At 36.3% G+C, this 19967-nt stretch overlaps 1 protein-coding gene across 4 annotated transcripts in view; it reads right to left on the minus strand.

The window, feature by feature from the left end:
• Positions 1-19967, minus strand: part of ACER3 (alkaline ceramidase 3) — a 168832-nt gene that overhangs the window by 18843 nt on the left and 130022 nt on the right. For all 4 annotated transcript variants that reach the window (XM_023239409.2, XM_023239410.2, XM_019811768.2 and 1 more), the window contains one exon: positions 10471-10529. In XM_023239409.2, coding sequence (XP_023095177.1) covers positions 10471-10529 — 59 coding nt within the window. The remainder of the gene's footprint in view (positions 1-10470; positions 10530-19967) is intronic.

A 19967-nucleotide genomic window follows, 5' to 3' on the forward strand; every position in this document is an offset into this window, starting at 1 on the left:
TTAGGTTTCTTTTTTATTTTTGAGAGAGAGACAGACAGACAGAGAGAGTGAGCACGCCAGGGAGGGGTCAGAGAGGGAGACACAGAATCCGAAGCAGGCTCCAGGCTCTGAGCTGTCAGCACAGAGCCCGACGCGGTGCTCGGACACATGAACTGCAAGATCATGACCTGAGCTGAAGTCGGACGCTTAACTGATTAAGCCACCCAGGCACTCCTCTTTTCATTAGTTTCTGCCCTTCATTAGTCCCATTTTTCATTTCTATGTGGACTGATTCTATTGATCCACTTTCTAATTATTGAAGTTGTATTCTTAGTTCATTATTCTTCAGCCTATTTCATCTAAGGCTACGCATTTCCCTCTAAGAACCACTTTAGCTATATCTTACTTTGATTTGTAGTACTTTCACTGTGATTACTTTATATGAACTACGATATTTCTACTACGATTTCTATTTTTTACTTGTATTTACAAATGTGGCTTTAAATTTACAAATATATGGGCTATTTGGCTAATCCTGTCTGTACTATAGTTGGAGAACATGTTATGTATGATAATAATTCTTTAAAGTTTGTTGAACCTTGCTTTAAAACTAGTGTCTGGTAGATTTAATAACTACTCCGTGCATGCTTGAGAAGACCAAGCACTCTCTAACTGCTAAACATATTAAACCAACTTGTTATTGTATTACCCAAATTTTGTCTATATCCTTTTTCATAGAGCTACTGTGTTAAAATAACTCAGCATGATGGAACACTGATACATTTTTCTTAGTAATTCTGTCAATTTTTGCTTAAAATTTTCCACAGAAGACTTAGACCTGCCTTTTTTTTTTCTGGTAAGGTGAATCTTTTAATAACAATGTAGCAAATACATTTGTTTTAAATAATGCCTTAATTTTTTTTGTTATTAAAATGGCTAGTCCAACTTTCTTTTACTCAGTATTTGCGTGGCACATATTGTTTTTATATCCCTTTCTTTTAAAATTAGTATTTATGTGGGTTTTTTTTTTTTTAAGATGAAACAGGTAGGTTTTACTATCAAATGTAAATTCTACAAAAACTCAGTAGTATTGTAGTAAGTATGACTGCTTTCATCTTAAAGTCTTTCAGAGCTTTGGGCGGACAGCATCTTAAAGCATCAGGTATAATCAACTCTTTTTCTGACCTTAAGTGCCAGTTGTCACCCATTTTCACACAAAACGGTTTTTTGTTTTTTCTTTTTTCCTACTGCAGTTGAGGGGCCATTGCTGGTCAGGTGAAGAGGGAATGTGTGGCTGTCCATTCACGGTATTAGTCAAAGTAATTAAAGACACAAATCTGCATGTCACTGTATCCAAGCCAAGGACAACAGGAGTAACTTAAAGACGACGTGTGCACTTAGTTAATCAAATCCTGTTTTCCTCTTTGGAGTTACATGAGGGTGGCAGTACTAGCTGGCTAGTGTCTAATGTTGCACTTTTGTAGCATAAACACAGCTAAGCGGATAGTGCTAAAGACTGACAGCATCAGTACCAGCTCTAACCGCTTCAGCGTTTACCTGTCAGTCCAGCATGCTGACTCTAATACTATGCTTTTAAGAGTTTTAATCACTTGACAGTGAAGGCATGAGAGAAAGGTTTAAGGCTACTTCTTAATAGATACAAACAGGGGCGCCTGGGTGGCTCAGTTGGTTAAGCGTCCGACTTTGGCTCAGGTCACGATCTCGCAGTCTGTGAGTTCGAGCCCCGCGCCGGGCTCTGGGCTGACAGCTCAGAGCCTGGAGCCTGCTTCAGATTCTGTGTCTCCCTCTCTCTCTGCCCCTTCCCCGCTCATGCTCTGTCTCTCTCTGTCTCAAAAATAAACAAACGTTAAAAAAAATTAAAAAAAAAAAGATTACACTTCAAGAGTCTTTAAAAAAAAAAAAATAGATACAAACATTCACTCCAGTTAGTATATTACTTTCTAGAACACACTGTTGAAAAATTCTCACTTTGTGACACTAAAAACTATGGGATGTCTTTTATTAAAGTCAAAACTATCAGTAATGGGAAAAGTATAATATAAAATAAGACATATGAAGCTACAGTGTTCAGTTACAGTTTAAACTAGAAATTACTAACCACACATAGCTGCTTCTTTTTTGGTTTTACATTTTGGCCCCTAGTTCATTCTTATTTAGAACTGGTACCTGCTGAGAAAGAGCTGCAATTTTTTTTTTTTTAAGTTTACTTATTTATTTTGAGAGAGAGAGAGAGGGAGAAAGAGAGAGAGTGAGAACATGTGGAGGAGGAACAGAGAGAGGGAGAGAGAATCTCAAGCAGGCTCCATGCTGTCAGTGTGGAGCCTGACTAAGGGCTTGAACTCCTGAACTGTGAGGTCATGACCTGAGCCGAAACCAAGAGTCAGATGCTTAACCGAGTGAGCCACCCAGGCGCCCTAAGAGATGCAACTTTTAAGCTATGTATTTTTTGTGGTGGCTATGCCACGTACTGTGTATTTATGTTTTAATCATGCTTCTCATGAGTAGCACATAGCTGGATTTCTTTCCCCTGCTTGAGTCTTTTTCGTTGCTTAGCTTTGTCCATTTATATTGACTGATAAGTGACTGATAAATCACTGATAAGTGACTACTGATATATTTTGAATTTTTTCTACCCTTTATTTTCTGCTTTGTATTTGTTCTGACTCCTCCCTGCTTCCATTTTTACCCTTCTTTTCCTGATTTTTTTGGATCCAGTTTATATCATTCCATTTACTCCCTCATGTTTTCAACAGTATATATAAAATCACTATTTTTAGTGATTAAATTTTTAGATTAAATTAGGTTAAGTATTTTTAGATTAAAATCACTGTTTCTAATGGTTACCAAAAATGCACATGTAAAATCTAAAATTAATCATTGTATGTACCTTCTTCCCTAGTAAAAAAGACCTTAGCAACTATGTAACTAAGATTATCCTCATATCTCACGTTATTTGGTCCACCACTTTAATTTCATTTAAAAATCTCTCAAATTAGATATTAAAGAGTCACAATATTTTGTTCAGGTAATCCCACATGTTTATCACTTTTTCTCCACCAGCTAAAGAGATTCTTACAGGGGAACATCTTTCAGTGAGATATATTGGTAAACTTTCTCCATTTTTGTTTGTTTCAAAATGTCTTTATGTTACCTCTGTTTTTGAAAGATATCTGCATATATAATTCGAAGCTGATAGTTAATTTCTCTTAGCACTTTGAAGATAATAGTCTGTGTTTGGCTTCCATTGTTTTGGCTGTTGGTAAGTCTGCTGACTATTCCTTTGGTAGCAATATGCCTTTTATCTCTGGATATTTTAAGATCTTTGTCTTTGGATTTCAGCAATTTTAGTATGGTTTTTCTATAGGCAACTATCAGGATTCAACTGCAGATACTATCTCTATTTAAAGCAGAAAAGAATTTAATATTCAATTCCAACCGAAATGCTGAATGAGTAAGGTTTAGACTCTAAACTTTGAACACTACCACAGAATTATCTTGCCAAAGGAACTTTTTTTCTTTTTCACATTTAGGAAGCTAGAGAACTGGGAGGACTTTGCACCCAGCATCATACTGTAACCTTAGCTATAATTCACAGATCAGGAAGCTGTCATCACACCTGTTTCTAGGGCCATGATGCATACCCTTGATCCACAACAGTAAATGGATGCCTTACATACTACCACTTCTCTCCCGCACAAGTTAACTTGGTTTTGATTTCAATCTCATGTGAATACATGTGATTGGCAGAACCTGAATGTATCTGGAAACTTACCTGCAAAACAAATATGGGAAATATAACTTTCAGCTTTTCATTTATATTATAGGAATGAATTCTTGGCGAAGGCTGGAATGATAGTGAATGAGCTAATCTACCACATCTGCCATACCTGAGAAACCTGAGAAAGATTTAATTTGTCCTGCTAGGGAATTATTGTCCTTGAAGCCAAGGAATCATGTCTTCTATCATTTCAAGAAAATATGCACCTACTATCTCTTTGAATATCTCTTCTGTTTCCATTTTTGCCATTTTTCCCTTGGAACTACAAAAAGAAGTATTATTTCTTTGTAATGCTTTATTTCTTTAGACTTGTCTTCCAATTTAATTAATTTTCTCTTCATCTGTGTCTAATCTACTTTTACTTATCTGTTGAGTTTATTTCAGTATTTTTTTCAATGTTAGAAGTTCTTTGATTCTAGGGGTTCCTGGATGGCTTAGTTGGTTGAGCATCCAACTCTTGATTTCAGCTCAGGTCATGATCCTAGGGTCATGGGATGGAGCCCCACATTGGCCTCTGCACAGAGCATGGAGCCTACTTGGTATTCTCTTGCTCCCTCTCTCTGTGCCCCTCCCCTATGCATACACACACATGCTCTCTTTCTCAAAAACAAACAAACAAACAAACAAACAAACAAACAAACATTTAAGAAAAAAGAAATTCTTTGATTCTTTTTCAAATCTGGAATTTCACTTTTGACAATCTCCTATTCCTTGGTCACATTTTCATTTTCTCCTTCATTTCATTAAATATTTTCTAAATAGTTACTTTATATTTCAGCATCTGATTTGGGAGGCTTATTTCTACTGATTTCTGTTTCTCCTGACTTTTGCTTATGGTAGCTTATTTCCTCTTCTGGTTTTGGAATTGATTGTGCACACTAGTTTGATCTCCATCCAATCTACAGAAATCTTCAAGGGCCTATATATGAAAGTACATTTTTTTAAAAGATGATTTACTTTTGCTTCTCTCATACATACTGGGGCTCTAGGAATGTTGGACCAATTTAAGGTAATTTTACACCTTGAGGTTTCCCGACAAGAAAGAAAATATGTATTTAAATCCCAAACCTGTGTGAAGGAAGAAGAGTGACTACAAATTCTCAGGGTAGTCATTTTTCCTATGTAAAACTGAGGCTGAAGGACAAGGTGCCGTGTCACTGCTCATGATCTTAGAACTCATTTGTCAATTTAGTTTTCAGGTCCTTCTTTGGATTTGATGCTTTGGAATTTTCTTTCTTTATGTATTTTTTTGAGCTCAGTTATGCATTTAAAAGGATGTTTGTTGTGCTATATCCAGAATTTCTAGATGTTTTGTTACAGAAGATTTTCAGATACATCTTTTCAGACATAGTAAAACAAAACGAAACAAGTTCTAGAGTTTCAACCTAGTTAAAAATTTTTTTAATGTTTACTTTATCGTTGAGAGAGACAGAGCATGAGCAGGGGAGGGGCAAAGAGAGAGGGAGACACAGAATATGAAGCAGGCTTCAGGCTCCCAGCTGTCAGCACAGAGTCTGATGTGGGGCTTGAACCCACGAACTGTGATGTCATGACCTGAGCCAAAGTTGGATGCTTAACCAACTGAACCACCCGGGTGCCCCTCAACCTGGTTTAAAAAAATCTTTACTGATAAGCACTATCCTGAGTTTCAACTAAGAGCTGAAGAAACTTATAATCTAGATAGGCAAGACACATATGTAAACAATGAACAGTATTAAATGGAATAATTACCAAATAGAAATATAAGAAAGAAGCTGTGGCAAGGCAGATAGAAGAAAAGATGTTTTATCTCCTAGGACTTCCACTGTTACATACTTTTTACAGGTCTGTCATTTGTGTTTCTAAAAGTATTGGTATCCTATCTATTAGACTTGATTTAAGGCAAGGACTGTATTTTATGCTTCTTTACAGTTCCCTAAGGTGCCTAGATTAAAAGCAGAATAAATTAGGGATTTCTGCTTCTGGGAAGATGAAACAGGTACACTTTTCCCTGTTCTTCCCAGTATGTATAATTAAAAATCCTGAACATTATATAAAAACAAGCACAAGAAGACTCTGAAAGGTGGAAAGAAGGCCAACTGGTTAGAGACTGGGACCTGAGTTACATTACAATAAATTCCATGTGTTTTCTTTTTGCCTCATATATCCCAAAGTGGGAACTAAAGATGCTAGCAACCCAGAAATGCCACTAGATACAGACAAAACAGCTCCAACAAAAACCTGCTCTGTCTAGCCAAATGACTAGGAAAGAGACACCCTAGCAAGACAGAAACTTACACAAAAACTAATATTCTATAGTCAAACACCAAAAAAAAAAAAAAACAAAAAAAACCTGTAGCCTCAACCCCATCCATGCTGCAAAGACTGAATGGGGAGTCTAGACTTCCTTTCTCATCAGGCCATAAGAAGTTGGGACTAAAACAGCAGATTTGACATTCATGTTATTGGTGTCCTGGAAGGGGAGAAGAAAGAAGGCAGGGCTGAAAAATTACTTGATGAAATAATGGCTGAAAACTTTCAAATTTAGACAAAAAGACTACTTCCCCCAACAACAACAACAACAAAAAAAACAGCATTATGAAGCCACAGACTCGAAGCTGAGCTATCCTCAAACATGTTAAACCCAAAGAAATTCATATCAAAACATACTATAGACAAACTTCTAAAAACTAAAGACAAGAAAAAAATCTTGAAAAGAGTGACAGAGAAGAATACCTTACCTATACTATAGAAGAAAATGAATTTGAATGACAGGATTTCTCCTCAGGAAACCTGAGGGCCAGAATGAAGTGACACAACATTTTTCAAGTTCTGAAAGAGAACTGTCAACCTAGAATTCTATATCCAGCAAAAATATCCTTTAGGAATGAAACAGAAATCAAGACACATTCTCAGATGAAGGTTAGAGACTTTGGGACCTTAAAGAAGTTTTCTAAACAGAAAGGAAATGATGAGGTGTGGCTGGGTGGATGGGCTGGTTAAGTGTCTGGCTCTTGATTTTGGCTCAGCTCATGATCTCACAGTTCATGAGACAGAGCCCTATGCTGGGCTCTGTGCTGACAGCATAGAGCCTCCTTGGGATTCTCTCTCCTTCTCTCTCTCTGCCCCACCTCAGCTTGTGCTCTATCTCTCAAAATAATAAATAAACATGAAAAAAATTTAAATAAAAAAAAAGAAAGGAAATGATGACAGAGGGAATCTTAGCATGTTAGAAAAGAAGAAAGAGAAATGTAAAGAGTAAAAATATGAGTAAATACATTTTTCTTCTCCTTTTTGTTTCTCCTCCTATTATGTTTTATGGTGGGGCAAAAATTGCAATACTGTCTGATGTGGTTATAAGTGCATGCAAAATGCATATTTTAAGTTGAGCAGGGAAAAGTACAGTTGTGGGTTAAATTTGTCCCCCTTGGGGTGCCTGGGTGGCTCAGCTGGTTAAGCATCCAACTTTAGCTCAGGTCATGATCTCAATGTTTCTGGGTTCGAACCCCATGTTGGGTTCTGTTCTGACAGCTTGGAGCCTGGAGCCTGCTTCGGATTCTGTGTCTTCCTCTCTCTCTGCCCCTCCCTGTCTCTCTCTCTCTCTCTCTCTCTCTCAAAAATAAACATTAAAAAAATTGCTTTTTAATTTTTCCCCCTCAAAAAAGATATGTTGAAGTCCTAAGCCCCAGTACCTCAGAATGTGACCTTATTTGGAAATAGGGTCACTGCAGATATAATCAGTTAAGACGAGATTATACTGGAGTAGAGTGGGCTCCTAATCCACTATGAATGATGTTCTTGTATGAAAATGGCCAAGTAAAGACACAGAAATACAAGAAGAACCTCATGTCATGACAAATGCAAAGACTGAAATTATGTGAATAAATGTGTAGGAATGCTAAAGATTGCCAACAAACCACCTGAAGCTAAGAAGAATTAGGGATGGATTCCCCTACAGGTTTCAGAGGAATCATGGTCATACTGACACCTTGATTTCTGACTTCTGCCTTCCATAACTGTGAAACAGTAAATAAAACTATAAACTAATATCCTTCATAATTATAAATGTAAGAATCCTTAAGAAAATATTAGCAAGTATCATTTGACAACATATGAAAACAATTTTACACCATGACTAAGTGTGGTTCATTCAGATTACAAAGCTTGTTCAATATTTGAAAAGTAATCAATGTATTAACACCACACTAACAGACTACAGGAAAAAAATCATATGATCAAATCAATTGGTAATCTCAAGGAATCTACAAAAGTCTTCTAGAACTATTAAGTTCAGCAAGGTGGCAGAATACAAGATAAACATAAAGAATATTTTATTTCTACATAACAGCAATTAACAGGTAAATACAAAATTTAAAAATAAAATACCATTTACAATTGCTCAAAAAATGGAAACTCCAAAATGCTGGCCAAAAAAAAAAAAAAAAAAAAATCAAAGACGATCCAAATAAATGGAGAGGCGTGCTATGTTTATAGATTGGAAGACTCAACATAATTAAAAGATGTGAATTCTCTGTAAATTGATGTGCAGGTTTAACGCAATTCCTATCAAAATCCCAACAAAATTTTAAATATAGACAATATTATGGTAAAGTTTATATGGAAAGACAAAGGAACCTAAACAGCTAAAACAATTTTAAAAAGCAGTGAGAGGAATCAGTCTACATGACTGGAAGAGTTGTTTTATAGTTACACTAATCGAGAGTGTCACACTGGTGGAAGTAAGACACACAGATCAATGTAACAGAATAAAAACACAGAAATAGATCCATACAAATACATACAAATCATCTTTGAGAAAAGAGTAAAAGCAGTTCAGTGGAGAAATTTCAGATAGCCTTTTCAATCAGTGTTCCTGGGGGCAGTTGGACATCCATAGGTAAAAAAATGGACCTCAGCCTAAGCCTCATATCTTACATAAAAATTAACTAAAAATAAATTATGAACTCAAATGTAAAATATAAAACTATACAAAAATTTTAGGAAAAAAAACCAGAATAAGTCTAGGGTTAGGGACTGAGTTCCTATATTTGACATCAAAAGTACAATCCATAAAATAAAAATTGATAAATTGGACTTCATCAAAATTAAAAACTTTTTTGCTCTGTGAAAGACTCTATAAAGAGTATGGAAAGACAAGGAAATAGATAGGGAGAAAATATTTGTGAGCTAAGTATTTGATGAAGGATTACTATCTAAAATATATAAAGAACTCTTAAAACTCAACTGAAAAAAAAAAAGAATACCAACAGAAAATGGGCAAAGACAAACAAACATTTCAACAAAGAGGATATACAGATGGCAAATAAACACATGAAAATATGCTCATCTGTAGATATTAGAAAATGGGAATTAAAACTACAATGAGAGATTACCTATAAGAATAGCTAAAATTAAAAAGTAACAACACGAAATGTTGGCATGAATGCAGAGAAACTGGGTTACTCATACACTACTGGTGGGAATATAAAATGATAAACCCACCCTGGAAAACAGTATGGCAATTTTGAGAAAAACTAAACATATAACCATGACACAACCTAGCAATTCCCCTCTGGGCATTTATTCCAGAGAAGTGAAAATTTATATTCATACAAAAACCTATATACAAATGTTTGCAGCAGCTTTATTCCTTATAGTCAAAAACTAGAAACAATCCAGATGTCATTTAACAGGTCAATGGTTAAACCGTGGTACATCCATAGCGCGGAATACTACAGGAATGAACTACTGATACACTCAACAACTTATACTGATCTCCAGTGAATTATGCTGAGTGCAAAAGACTAATCCTAAAGGTTACACATACTATATGGTTCCATTTGTGTAATATTCTTGAAATTAAAAAAAAAAATCTGGAAATGAAGGACAGATTAGTGGTTGCCAGGGGTTAAGGACAAGTGATGGGAGGGTGGGGTGAGACAGAAGTGGGTATAACTAAACAAGGACAACACAGGGATCCTTGTGATGATGGAACTGTTCTGTATCTTGACTTTGTCAATGTCAAATCCTGGTTGTAATACTGTACTATACAGTTTTGCAAGACATTATCATTGGAGAAAATTGGTAAAGGGTATAGAAGGTCTCTATTATTTCTTATAATGCATGTTAATTCTACAATTACCTCAAAACAAAAAGCTTAATTAAAAAAGAAAAAACTAGAATAAACCCATAAATCATACTATTTATTGAGCACCTGCTGCTGTATGGCCATGACCCATGGGAGGTACTCACATGAATATTATTTAATCTTCATAAACTCTATAAAGATTATGCTATTTCCTAAACCATCTTTCTGGAATACTGATTCTTTGTGACATTAACAGCATTCCTTGAATAGTGTTTTGTAAAAAGGGTTCTGAGTCAACTAGTCTGAGAAGCACAAAAACAGTTTTTTGTTTTTACTGTAGGACTTCTCAAGGCAATATACTAAGGTACGTTATAAATATTCAAAAGGAAGCCATCATACACAGCTTTCCTCAAATTAATTTTGGAACATTTGTTTTTACATAATGCCTGTTAACAACTTGCGTAAAGAACTGGTATTCCTTACCTTATGCCACAATAAATGTTGGTTTATAGTTTTCTATTAATATCCCTACTGGTGTTGCATTTTATGTCTTATTTCAATTTAGCCTATAGATTTATTGCCTGAATGTAATCTAATCATGGTGTTGATGGTCCAAGTTACTTACCATGTAACAATATAAATAGATCGAAGTACTAATGTGAAGACCAACATTCCATACATAACCTGAATAAGAAAAGAAAAATGAAGTCAGTAAAATCACTATTCTTTGGCAAAGGAAGTATATTTTGCCTACAAAAATAGCCCTCAATAAAATAAAACATTTACTATCATTTGTTACATTTAAAGAACAGAATTTTAGCAGGTATCTTCTCCCATTCCAAAGGTTGCCTATCAGTGTTGCTGACAGTTTCCTTTGCTGTGCAGAAGCTTTTCATTTTGATGAAGTCCCAATAGTTTATTTTTGCATTTGCTTCTCTTGCCTCCAAAAACATATCTAGAAAGAAGGTGCTACCACGGATATCAAAAAGGTTACTGCCTGTGCTCTCCTCTAGGATTTTTATGGTTTCAAGTCTCACATTTAGGTCTTTAATCCATTTTGAATTTATTTTTGTGTAGGGTGTGAGAAAATGGTCCAGTTTCCTTCTTTTGCATGTGGCTGTCCAGTTTGCCTAACACCATTTGTTGAAGAGACTGTCTTTTTCCCACTGGATATTCTTTCCTGCTTTATCAAAGATTAATTGACCATATAGTTGTGGGTTTATTTCTTAGTTTTCTATTCTGTTCCACCGATCTATGTGTCTTTTTTGTGCCAGTAGCATATTGTTTTGATTGCTACAGCTTTGTAAGGTAACTTGCAGTCCAGAATTGTAATGTCTCTAGCTTCGCTTTTCTTCTTCAAGGTTGCTTTTGGCTATTCAGGGTCTTTAGCGGTTCCACACAAATTGTAGGATTATCTGATAAAGGGTTAGTATCCAACATATATAAAAATACTTATAAAACTCCACACCCCGAAACCCAATAATCCAATTTAAAAATGGGCAGAGGGTATGAATAGACATTTCTCCAAAGAAGCATATAGATGAACAACAGACACATAAAAAGATGCTCAACATCATTTGCATCAGGGAAATACAAATCAAAACTATAATGAGATATCACCTCACACTTGTCAGAATGGCTAAACTCAACACTACAAGAAACAACAGGTGGTGGTGAGAAAGAAACAACAAGTGTGGAGAAAAGGGAACTTTCGTGCACTGTTGGTGGGAATGCAACTAGTGCAGCCACTTTGGAAAACAGCATGGAGGTTCCTCAAAAAGCTAAAAATAGAACTATTCTATGATCCAGCAATTGCACCACTAGGTATTTACCCAAAGAATACAAAAATACTAATTCAAAGGGATACATGGACCCTAATGTTAATAACAGCATTATCTCCCACAGCAAAATTATGGAAACAGCCCAAGTACCCACTGACTGATGAATGGATAAAGATGTGGTATACAGAGTGGGAGCTAGAATGGCAGTGTAGTAGGAGGACCCTAGGCTTGCCTCGTCCCTCCAGCATAGCTAGATAACTATCAAACATTCTCAGTACCCAAGAAATAGACCTGTGGACAGATAAACTGTACAACTCGAGAGAGAGAAAAGGCCACAGGAAGGTAGGGCATGCAGAGATGTGGTTTGGGGGAGAAATGGATCATGGGTACTGCAGAGGGGAGGGAGCCCTGGTTGCAGAAAAAGATGAAATAGAGAGGAGAGCACAGGAATGCACACAAGAATACTTTCCCAAAGCTACTTGATGGAAAAACTAGAGGGGCTGATTTTTGTGAGTTTTTTTAATAAGCAGGGCTCAAAGACCAGAGTTTTGGAGATCTGTGGGCTTGTCTACGATAGGGACCCGAGGGTACTGTCTTGCTCCTGTAGTGAAGGCAGGCAAGTGCTCCTGGGCAGAAAGCGTGATCTGAGGATTACCTGGGGCACATGGGGAGGTGACTGTTCCCTTTTCTTGGAGCGTATCTGTGAGAGGTGGCATTGCCTCTCTGGGGACAAAGAGCCAGATGGCACCATTTCGCTCCCCTACCCCTCACCATAGGTGCAGAGACACTTGCTGTGGGTGGCTAACCTGGACAATGGGTGTTTAGTTGCTTTGCTCCTGGCTCTGGCGCAGCTGCCCTTCCGGGTCAAACCTGCATTGGTCCCAGTGTAATGCGACCCTCACCCAGAAGACCAGCATGAGTCCCTGCCACACCAGATTCCTAAAGTTTGGAGTTTTGAAAGGCAGCAGGCTTGGCTACGACAGAGCACAACGGACACTGTGCTGTTCCAGGCAGGCAAGCAACCTGGAGACAGACAGTGTGAAAATGGTGATCTAAAAACACATAGGACAGACAAAGGTTAATTATGCATTCTTCTGGGAGGGTTTCTCTGAAAGCAGCAAGGGTGGCCTTCCCTCCCTGGGGACTAAGGAGGTGGCTCATACCATTTCTTTCCCCTGCTCCTTAGCATAAACCAACGTTAGTAAACAGCACAGCACTAACACTAGCTGCCTAATGCTTATACCAGGTCCCACCCCTCTGTGATCCACTGGTAATGCTCTTCTTGGCAGGTGTGCTTAAGGAACAGTGCAACAAGCCGCTTCCTGGAAGACCAGCACAAACTCCCACACACACATCTACTGACTACAGCATTCTGCAAAGCTTCTGTTCTGGTGGAAATAGCATCAGGTCTCATTTAACAAGCAGAACAGAACACACCTAGTTAAAACTCACCACACTCTGGTCAAGGACCAAACACTGTCCATTACAGGCAAGGAAAGCCTCTACAGACAACTGACCGGAGGGATAGACCAGCCAAAACACAGTAGCAGAGTGGACACAACACACACCAGAGACACTTCCTGAAGTGCCAGGCCCTGCACATTACATGATCTCTTCTTCATAAAGCCATTACTCAAAGACGCAGGAAACATAACAGGATTTATACCATACAGAAGACAAAGACCTAGAGAAAATGCCACGATGGAGGAATTCATTCCAAAAGAATGAGCTCTAATTGAAACAGACAAAATTAACATTCTGCAGAATTTAAAGCAAGAATCATAGAATACTCACTGGGCTTGAGAAAAGTATGGAAGACATTAGGGAGACCCTTACTGCAGAGATAAAAGAGCTTAAAAACAATCAGGCAGAAATGAAAAATGCAGTATCTAAGATTCAAAACCAACTGGATGTAATGACCACAAGGATGGAAGAAGCAGAGGAATGAACAAGTGAGACAGGATAGAATTATGTTAAATATTGAAGCTGAACAAAAAAGAGCAAGCAGAATGATCATGAGAGTAGACCTAGAAAACTCAGTGACTCCAAACATAGTAACATTCCTACTATAGGAGTCTCAGAAGGAGAGAGAGAAAAGGGGGAAGAAGGTTTGTTTGCAAAAAGCAAAAAACTTCCCTATCTGGGGAAGGAAACAAACATCCAAATCCAGGAGGCACAGAGAACTCCCACCAAAATCAACAAAAGCAGACCAACACCAAGACATACTGTAGTTAAATTTGTAAAATACAGTGATAAAGTAAACGTGATATGTATGTGTATACACACACACATATACATAAAATGGAATATTACTCAGCCACAAAAAAGAATGAAATCTTGCCATTTGCAATGACACGGATGGTGTTAGAGAGTATTATGCCAGATGAAATAAGTCAGAGAAAGACAAATACCATATGATTTCACTCATATGTGAAAGGCTGTTTTATATATATATAAACAACCATTTTTTTGTATACTGTTTTGTATCATGTGACTTTGCTTTTTCAAATCTCTTCAAATTCTAATAATTTATCTGTAGATTCTTTAGATTTTCTATGTATACATTTGTGTATCACTTGTGAATATTTTTTTCATCCTACCAAACCCTACAGTACAATATGTATAGAACTACTGATAACAAGCATTGCCATCTCACACTTGATCTCAAAGGGAAAAATTTCAATAGTTCATCACTAAGTGTAATATTGGTGATAGGCTTAAATTTTTTTTTTAAATACTCTTTATCAGATTAAAAAGATCTTTTAGATTTCTGATTTGCTGTAAGGGTTTTTAAAATAAATTAATATTTTATCAAATACTTTTTCTGCATCTCTTGAAATAATTATATAATTTTTCTCATTTAATCTTTGAATATGATTTTCTGATACTGGTTAATAGTCTACCCAACTTTATCTTCCTGGGATACATACAATTTAGGCATGATGTTTTATCTTTTTTTTTTTTTTTTTGGATTTGGTTTGCAAATATTTTGCTTAGGACCTCTACCTAATTAATTTTAACTCTTTTATACTGTTCTTGGTATTAAAGTTTTGCTAGCCTCATACATGAGTTGGACAGTAGCTCTCCTCTTCTGTTCTCTACGAGAATCTGTTTAACATTGGAATTATTTCTTCTTTGTGTGGTAGAACATTCTAGTGAAGTTATATTTGTGGGTAGATTTCTGACTACTGATTCAATTACTTTTAATGGTTATAGGACAATTCAGATTTTCTATTCTTTTTTCTTTAAAGGTTGGAAAGATTCTTTTTTTTTAAAGCTTACTTATTTTGAGAGAAAGAGAGAGAGAGTGAGTGAGCATGGGAGGGGCAGAGAGAGAGAGGGGGAGGGAGAGAATCCCAAGCAGGCTCCACATTGTCAGTCCAGAGGCCAACATGTGCCTTGAATCCATGAACCATGAGATTATGACCTGCTGAAATCAAGAGCTGGATGCTTAACTGACTGAACTACACAGGTGCCCCCAGATTTTCTATTCTTTATTAAGTTTCTGCAGGTTACACTTCTTCTAGGAATCTGTCTACCTAAAAAAAAATACAATCTGAAATTTATTGGCATAAAGCTCCTCATAATATTCTTAACTTTTTAATGCCTGTGGATTTTTATGTGATATCCCCCTTTCATTTCTGATATTATTTGTGCTTGTCTTTTCCCTCATTAGTCAAATTCACTAAGGATATGTTCATTTTATTTGTTTTTTGAAGAAGCAACTTACAGCTTTGCTGATTTTATCTATGGTATATTTGTTTTCTGTTGTATTCATTTTTGCTTTTTATCTTTCCCAGTTTCTTGAAATATATGCCCAAACTCCCCTTGTTGGCTTTTTTTCCTTTTCTTTTTTGGTGTATACGTTTTAAGGCTAGATATTTCTCTACAAGTATTAATTTTGCCAAGTCCTACAAGTTTTAATATGCATTTTCTTTCATTATGATTCAGTTCAAAATATTTTCCAATTTCTATGATTTTCTCTGATCCATGTGTTATTTAAAATTGTATTACTTATATTTGACATAGTTGCATTATAGTCAAAAAAGTTTTTTTAAATTTACATCCAAGTTAGTTAGCATATAGTGCAACAGTGATTTCAGGAGTAGACTCCTTAATGCTCCTTATCTATTTAGCCCATCCCCCCTCCCACAACCCCTCTAGTAACCCTCCGTTTGTTCTCCATATATTCTGATTCTAATCCTTTGAAATTTAAGATGCTATGTGGGCAAGTATATGGTCAATTTTTGTAAATGTTCTCTAAAGACTTGAAAAAATGTGTTTTTCCAACTGTCGGATGCAGTAGTTTACATTTGGGTTATGGGTCAAGTTTCTTAATCATGTTTTTAAATCTTTTATATCCTCTATCACTTACTGAAAGGTATGCATTAAAATCACCTAAGATTATAGATTTGTCTATTTTTCTTTTAGTTCTGTCAATTTTTGCATTATATACTTGAGAATTATATGTATTAGAGATACAAATTTTAAATTATCATAATTTTCTGATGAATATTTTTAATATTTATTAGTAATCTCTTCTTAATAATAGAAGTGCTTTTTCCTTAAAGTCTGTTTTGTCTTATAACAAAATTATACCACATATATATATAACACAATTATGCTTAGTGTTTGTATGGTACATACTTTTCCATACTTTCACTTTCAACCCTTCCACATCTTGATATTTCAGGTGGACTCTTTTATAAGGCCTTGCTATGACTTCTGCCTATTACTTATGGTCTCTCTACAATGGTAGAAGACAACAAATATTTATTGAGCATTGTACTAGACCATGGGGATATAATGGTGTGGAGTAAAGGGTTAATATCAAGCATTGACTGATGTAGGCCAGGTTGAGAATGACCTCAGTCTCCCATCCTTGAATACAACAGTTAAGATAAATGAAAAATGTTATGTTTGCTTCAGTTGTGAAGGATTGCACCTAGGTTGGAGGCTTGGGGTCTGCATGAGAACAGTATGAAAGGTGCTCATCATAAAGAATGGTAGGAAGGGTGTCAGGTCCAACTCTTGATTTTGGCTCAGGTCATGATCTCAGGGTGGTGGGATTGAGCCCTGTGTGGGGCTCTGCACTGAGCGTGGAGCCTGCTTAAGATTCTCTTTCTCTCTCTCTCTCTCTCTCTCTCTCTCCCTCCCTCCCTCCCTCCCTTCTCCCCTCTACCCTGCTTGAGCTCTAAAAAGAAAAAAAAAAAAAAAAAGAAAGAAAGAAAGAAAGAAAAAAAAAAGGATGGTAAACAAAAGGGGCTGTAGCTTCCATGTGTTACAATGCCTTCCACTACACTTAGCTCTCATCCCTGGTAGCTGTGCATAACTTAGGTGGATGAAAGGGCAAAAAGAATCTGTATATAAGTAGCTCTGGATCTCTTGATGAGATGAAAATGTTATATTTGCTATATTTTCCACCTTGTATCCCTCTATAGAGCTAAATAAACACAGCATTAAATTAAAGCCGATTAGAGGCTGTCTGCCAGCTTGAATCTGTAACTGCAGCCATGGTGCTCTAATGGTGAACCAGAAAGGCATCAATCCCTGCCCTCACAGCAAATGCTCTCACACAATCTAGTGTGAAAAGAGATAAGTAATCAGGCAATTAAAAATATAGTATTTAACTCCGTGACAAGAGTTATACAGAGTATTTTGTAAGTACTTATAAAAGCCACCTAATCTAGACTTAGGCAGATCAAAAAGACTTTTATGGAGGATATGATTTTTCATTTTATAATTGAAGCATTAGTAGAAACATCATTAATAATAATAAAAATATTATTTAATAGTTTATTTTTGAGACAGAGACAGAGCATGAGTGGGGGAGGGGGGAAAGAGAGAGGGAGACACAGAATCTGAAGCAGGCTCCAGGCTCTGAGCTGTTAGCACGGAGCCTGACATGGGGTTCGAACTCCCGGGCCGTGAGATCATGACCTGAGCTGAAGTCAGACGCTCAACCGACTGAGCCACCCAGGTGCCCCAATAATAACCAAAATATTATTAAAAGAAGCTGGAGGAAAGTAACTGGCATAGCTTATATTTTGGGGACGAAAGTAAGGATGTCTAGAATATGCTGTTGGAATGAAGAGTGGGAAAAATGAAGTCAGAAAGGTAAGCAGAGGTTTAAACTGGCTTTTCAGGTCATGTTAAAGAGTTGAACTTTATCTTAAAAGTAAAGGGAAGTCAATGGAAGTTTCAGCAATAGTGCAACATGATCACTTGTGTATTAGAAAGATATCCCTCTTGCTGGGTGGAGAATGAATTAGAGGGAGACAAGACCGATAGAAAACAAACCAATGACAAGGTACTACAGTAACCTAGGTGAGTAATGGGACCTGAACCAAGGTACTATCAGTGGGAATGGGAGAGAAATGGACAGATTAAAGAGGTATTTAGGGCTTAGATTGATAATCAATTTCATATGGAAGTTAGGAAGAGTTGGGAAAGTCCATGATGGCCTGGTTTATGACTTTAGCAGTTAGGGTCCATGGTGAAACTGCTCCTTGGGTTAGGGACTACAAGAAGAGAAGAAATACTGGAGAGAAAAATGGTGATTTCATTTCTAGATAGGTTCAGAGTCTGATGTATCAGTGATATATTCATGTAGAGATCTCTAGCAGAAGTTAGATATCTGGGTCTAAATCTTAGAAGAAAGTATCTGAGCTGAAGAAACAGATTTATGAATCATCACCATACAGAAGTCAAGGGGAATGGATTGTTCAGAGTATGTTAAAGACATCAAATAATGAATAAGGAAGAGACTATACTCTTGCAGTGCAAGAGGGCTTTTCCAGATTAATTTTCTTCTTTCCACAAGCACGTCTATCCCATACATTCTGACTTTCTCCTAGGATCTGTGGCAGACCTTGCTAGTACCTACTCAGTATCCATTCTTTTTTTTTTTTTTTTTTTTTTTTGGTCTTTACAGAAGACATTTTATCCAGTCGACAATATGTCCAGCTATATAAGCTTGATTTCTCAGTCTCTCTTGCAGCTAGAGATAGACACAGGACCTTCACAACTTTTTTCTATGCATATTCTAATATTAGTTATTTTTAAGTAAAAAAAAAAAAAACAAATAGAATACATACTTGTTTGCTCCTTGTAATTTTCACGTAAAATTATTTTCATTCTTTTAAAAAATGAATCTTTATGATAATAAATTGAATTCCAAAGTAATCTGCTACAGGGTCATCATCACACCACGGAAGGAATATGGGCTTTGGAATAAAAAAAGACCTGGGTTCAATTTCCAGCTCTGCTAGTAACTAGGTGAGAAACACTGGACAAATCATTTAACCTTTCTGACTCTTGGTTACCTCACCTATAAAATGAAGATGGTAATTTCTATACAGGTTTGTTGACATTTACTAAGATAATAGTAGTTAAGTCTATGTAAACTGTATGAAAGAATATATAATACTCAGCACAAAGCAGACGCTCAAAAATGTCAGCTTCTTTTGCTTCTTTTCCAAGTGTGCTTACATTGGGATTTCCTTACGTTCCTAATTTGTAATAAAATGGCACAAACATAACAGAATAAAATGTAAATAATAGTTATTTGCTTGAGTTAGCTGCTTGAGTCCCTGTTTTTCAAACTGTTTATATAGTGTGTTGTTTCTTAAAAACCTTGAGGGTCAAATCAGAAGGGAGGGTAGTAAAATACTGACATGTCAAGTCTAGAAATAATCTCTAGGAGACATCTACTTTGGCAGGAAGATTTTAAGCAATAGTACTCTTTGAGATAACAGAGGAGATCTCATCTGAGATATTCAATTACTGATTTATCAATTAGCTTAAAGAAGGTTTACTAACTTAAAAGTTCTTTTAATCTACTTTCATGTATACTTTTTTAATGTTTTCTTAAGATATATTAATATTTCTACTGAATGTGGCAGGCATATGATTTTATTATTACCCTTTGCAAGGCCATCAAATTAAATAAATAGCATTTGGCTCTCTTTTGGAAATGTCTGGATCACTTTGGATTTAAATCAGTAAGTAGAATTGTTATCAGTGTTCTCTCCCTCAAGGAAGCTAATCTGGTTAGCAAGATAACCATCCTGGCTGTGACAGATACTTTTACAGTGTTTATTAACTCTTTCCTTCTAATTGTATACCCCACATATCTCTCTAGGCCCTACTCAAATACCTCCTTTTAGAAGCTTTCTGTGATTATCATAGACAGAAACTTTCCTGTGTCATCTTACTTCTTCATATGTATTTTTAGTGTCATATTATATTGCCTTATGCTTTTCCTTGTATATTATTTTTATATTATCCTTGTGAAATAATCCCTCTCCTTGTCTTAAACATTTTATAGATGAGACACTGA

The sequence above is a fragment of the Felis catus genome, chromosome D1, assembly GCF_018350175.1.
Source record: "Felis catus isolate Fca126 chromosome D1, F.catus_Fca126_mat1.0, whole genome shotgun sequence".
Taxonomy (NCBI): Eukaryota; Metazoa; Chordata; class Mammalia; order Carnivora; family Felidae; genus Felis; species Felis catus.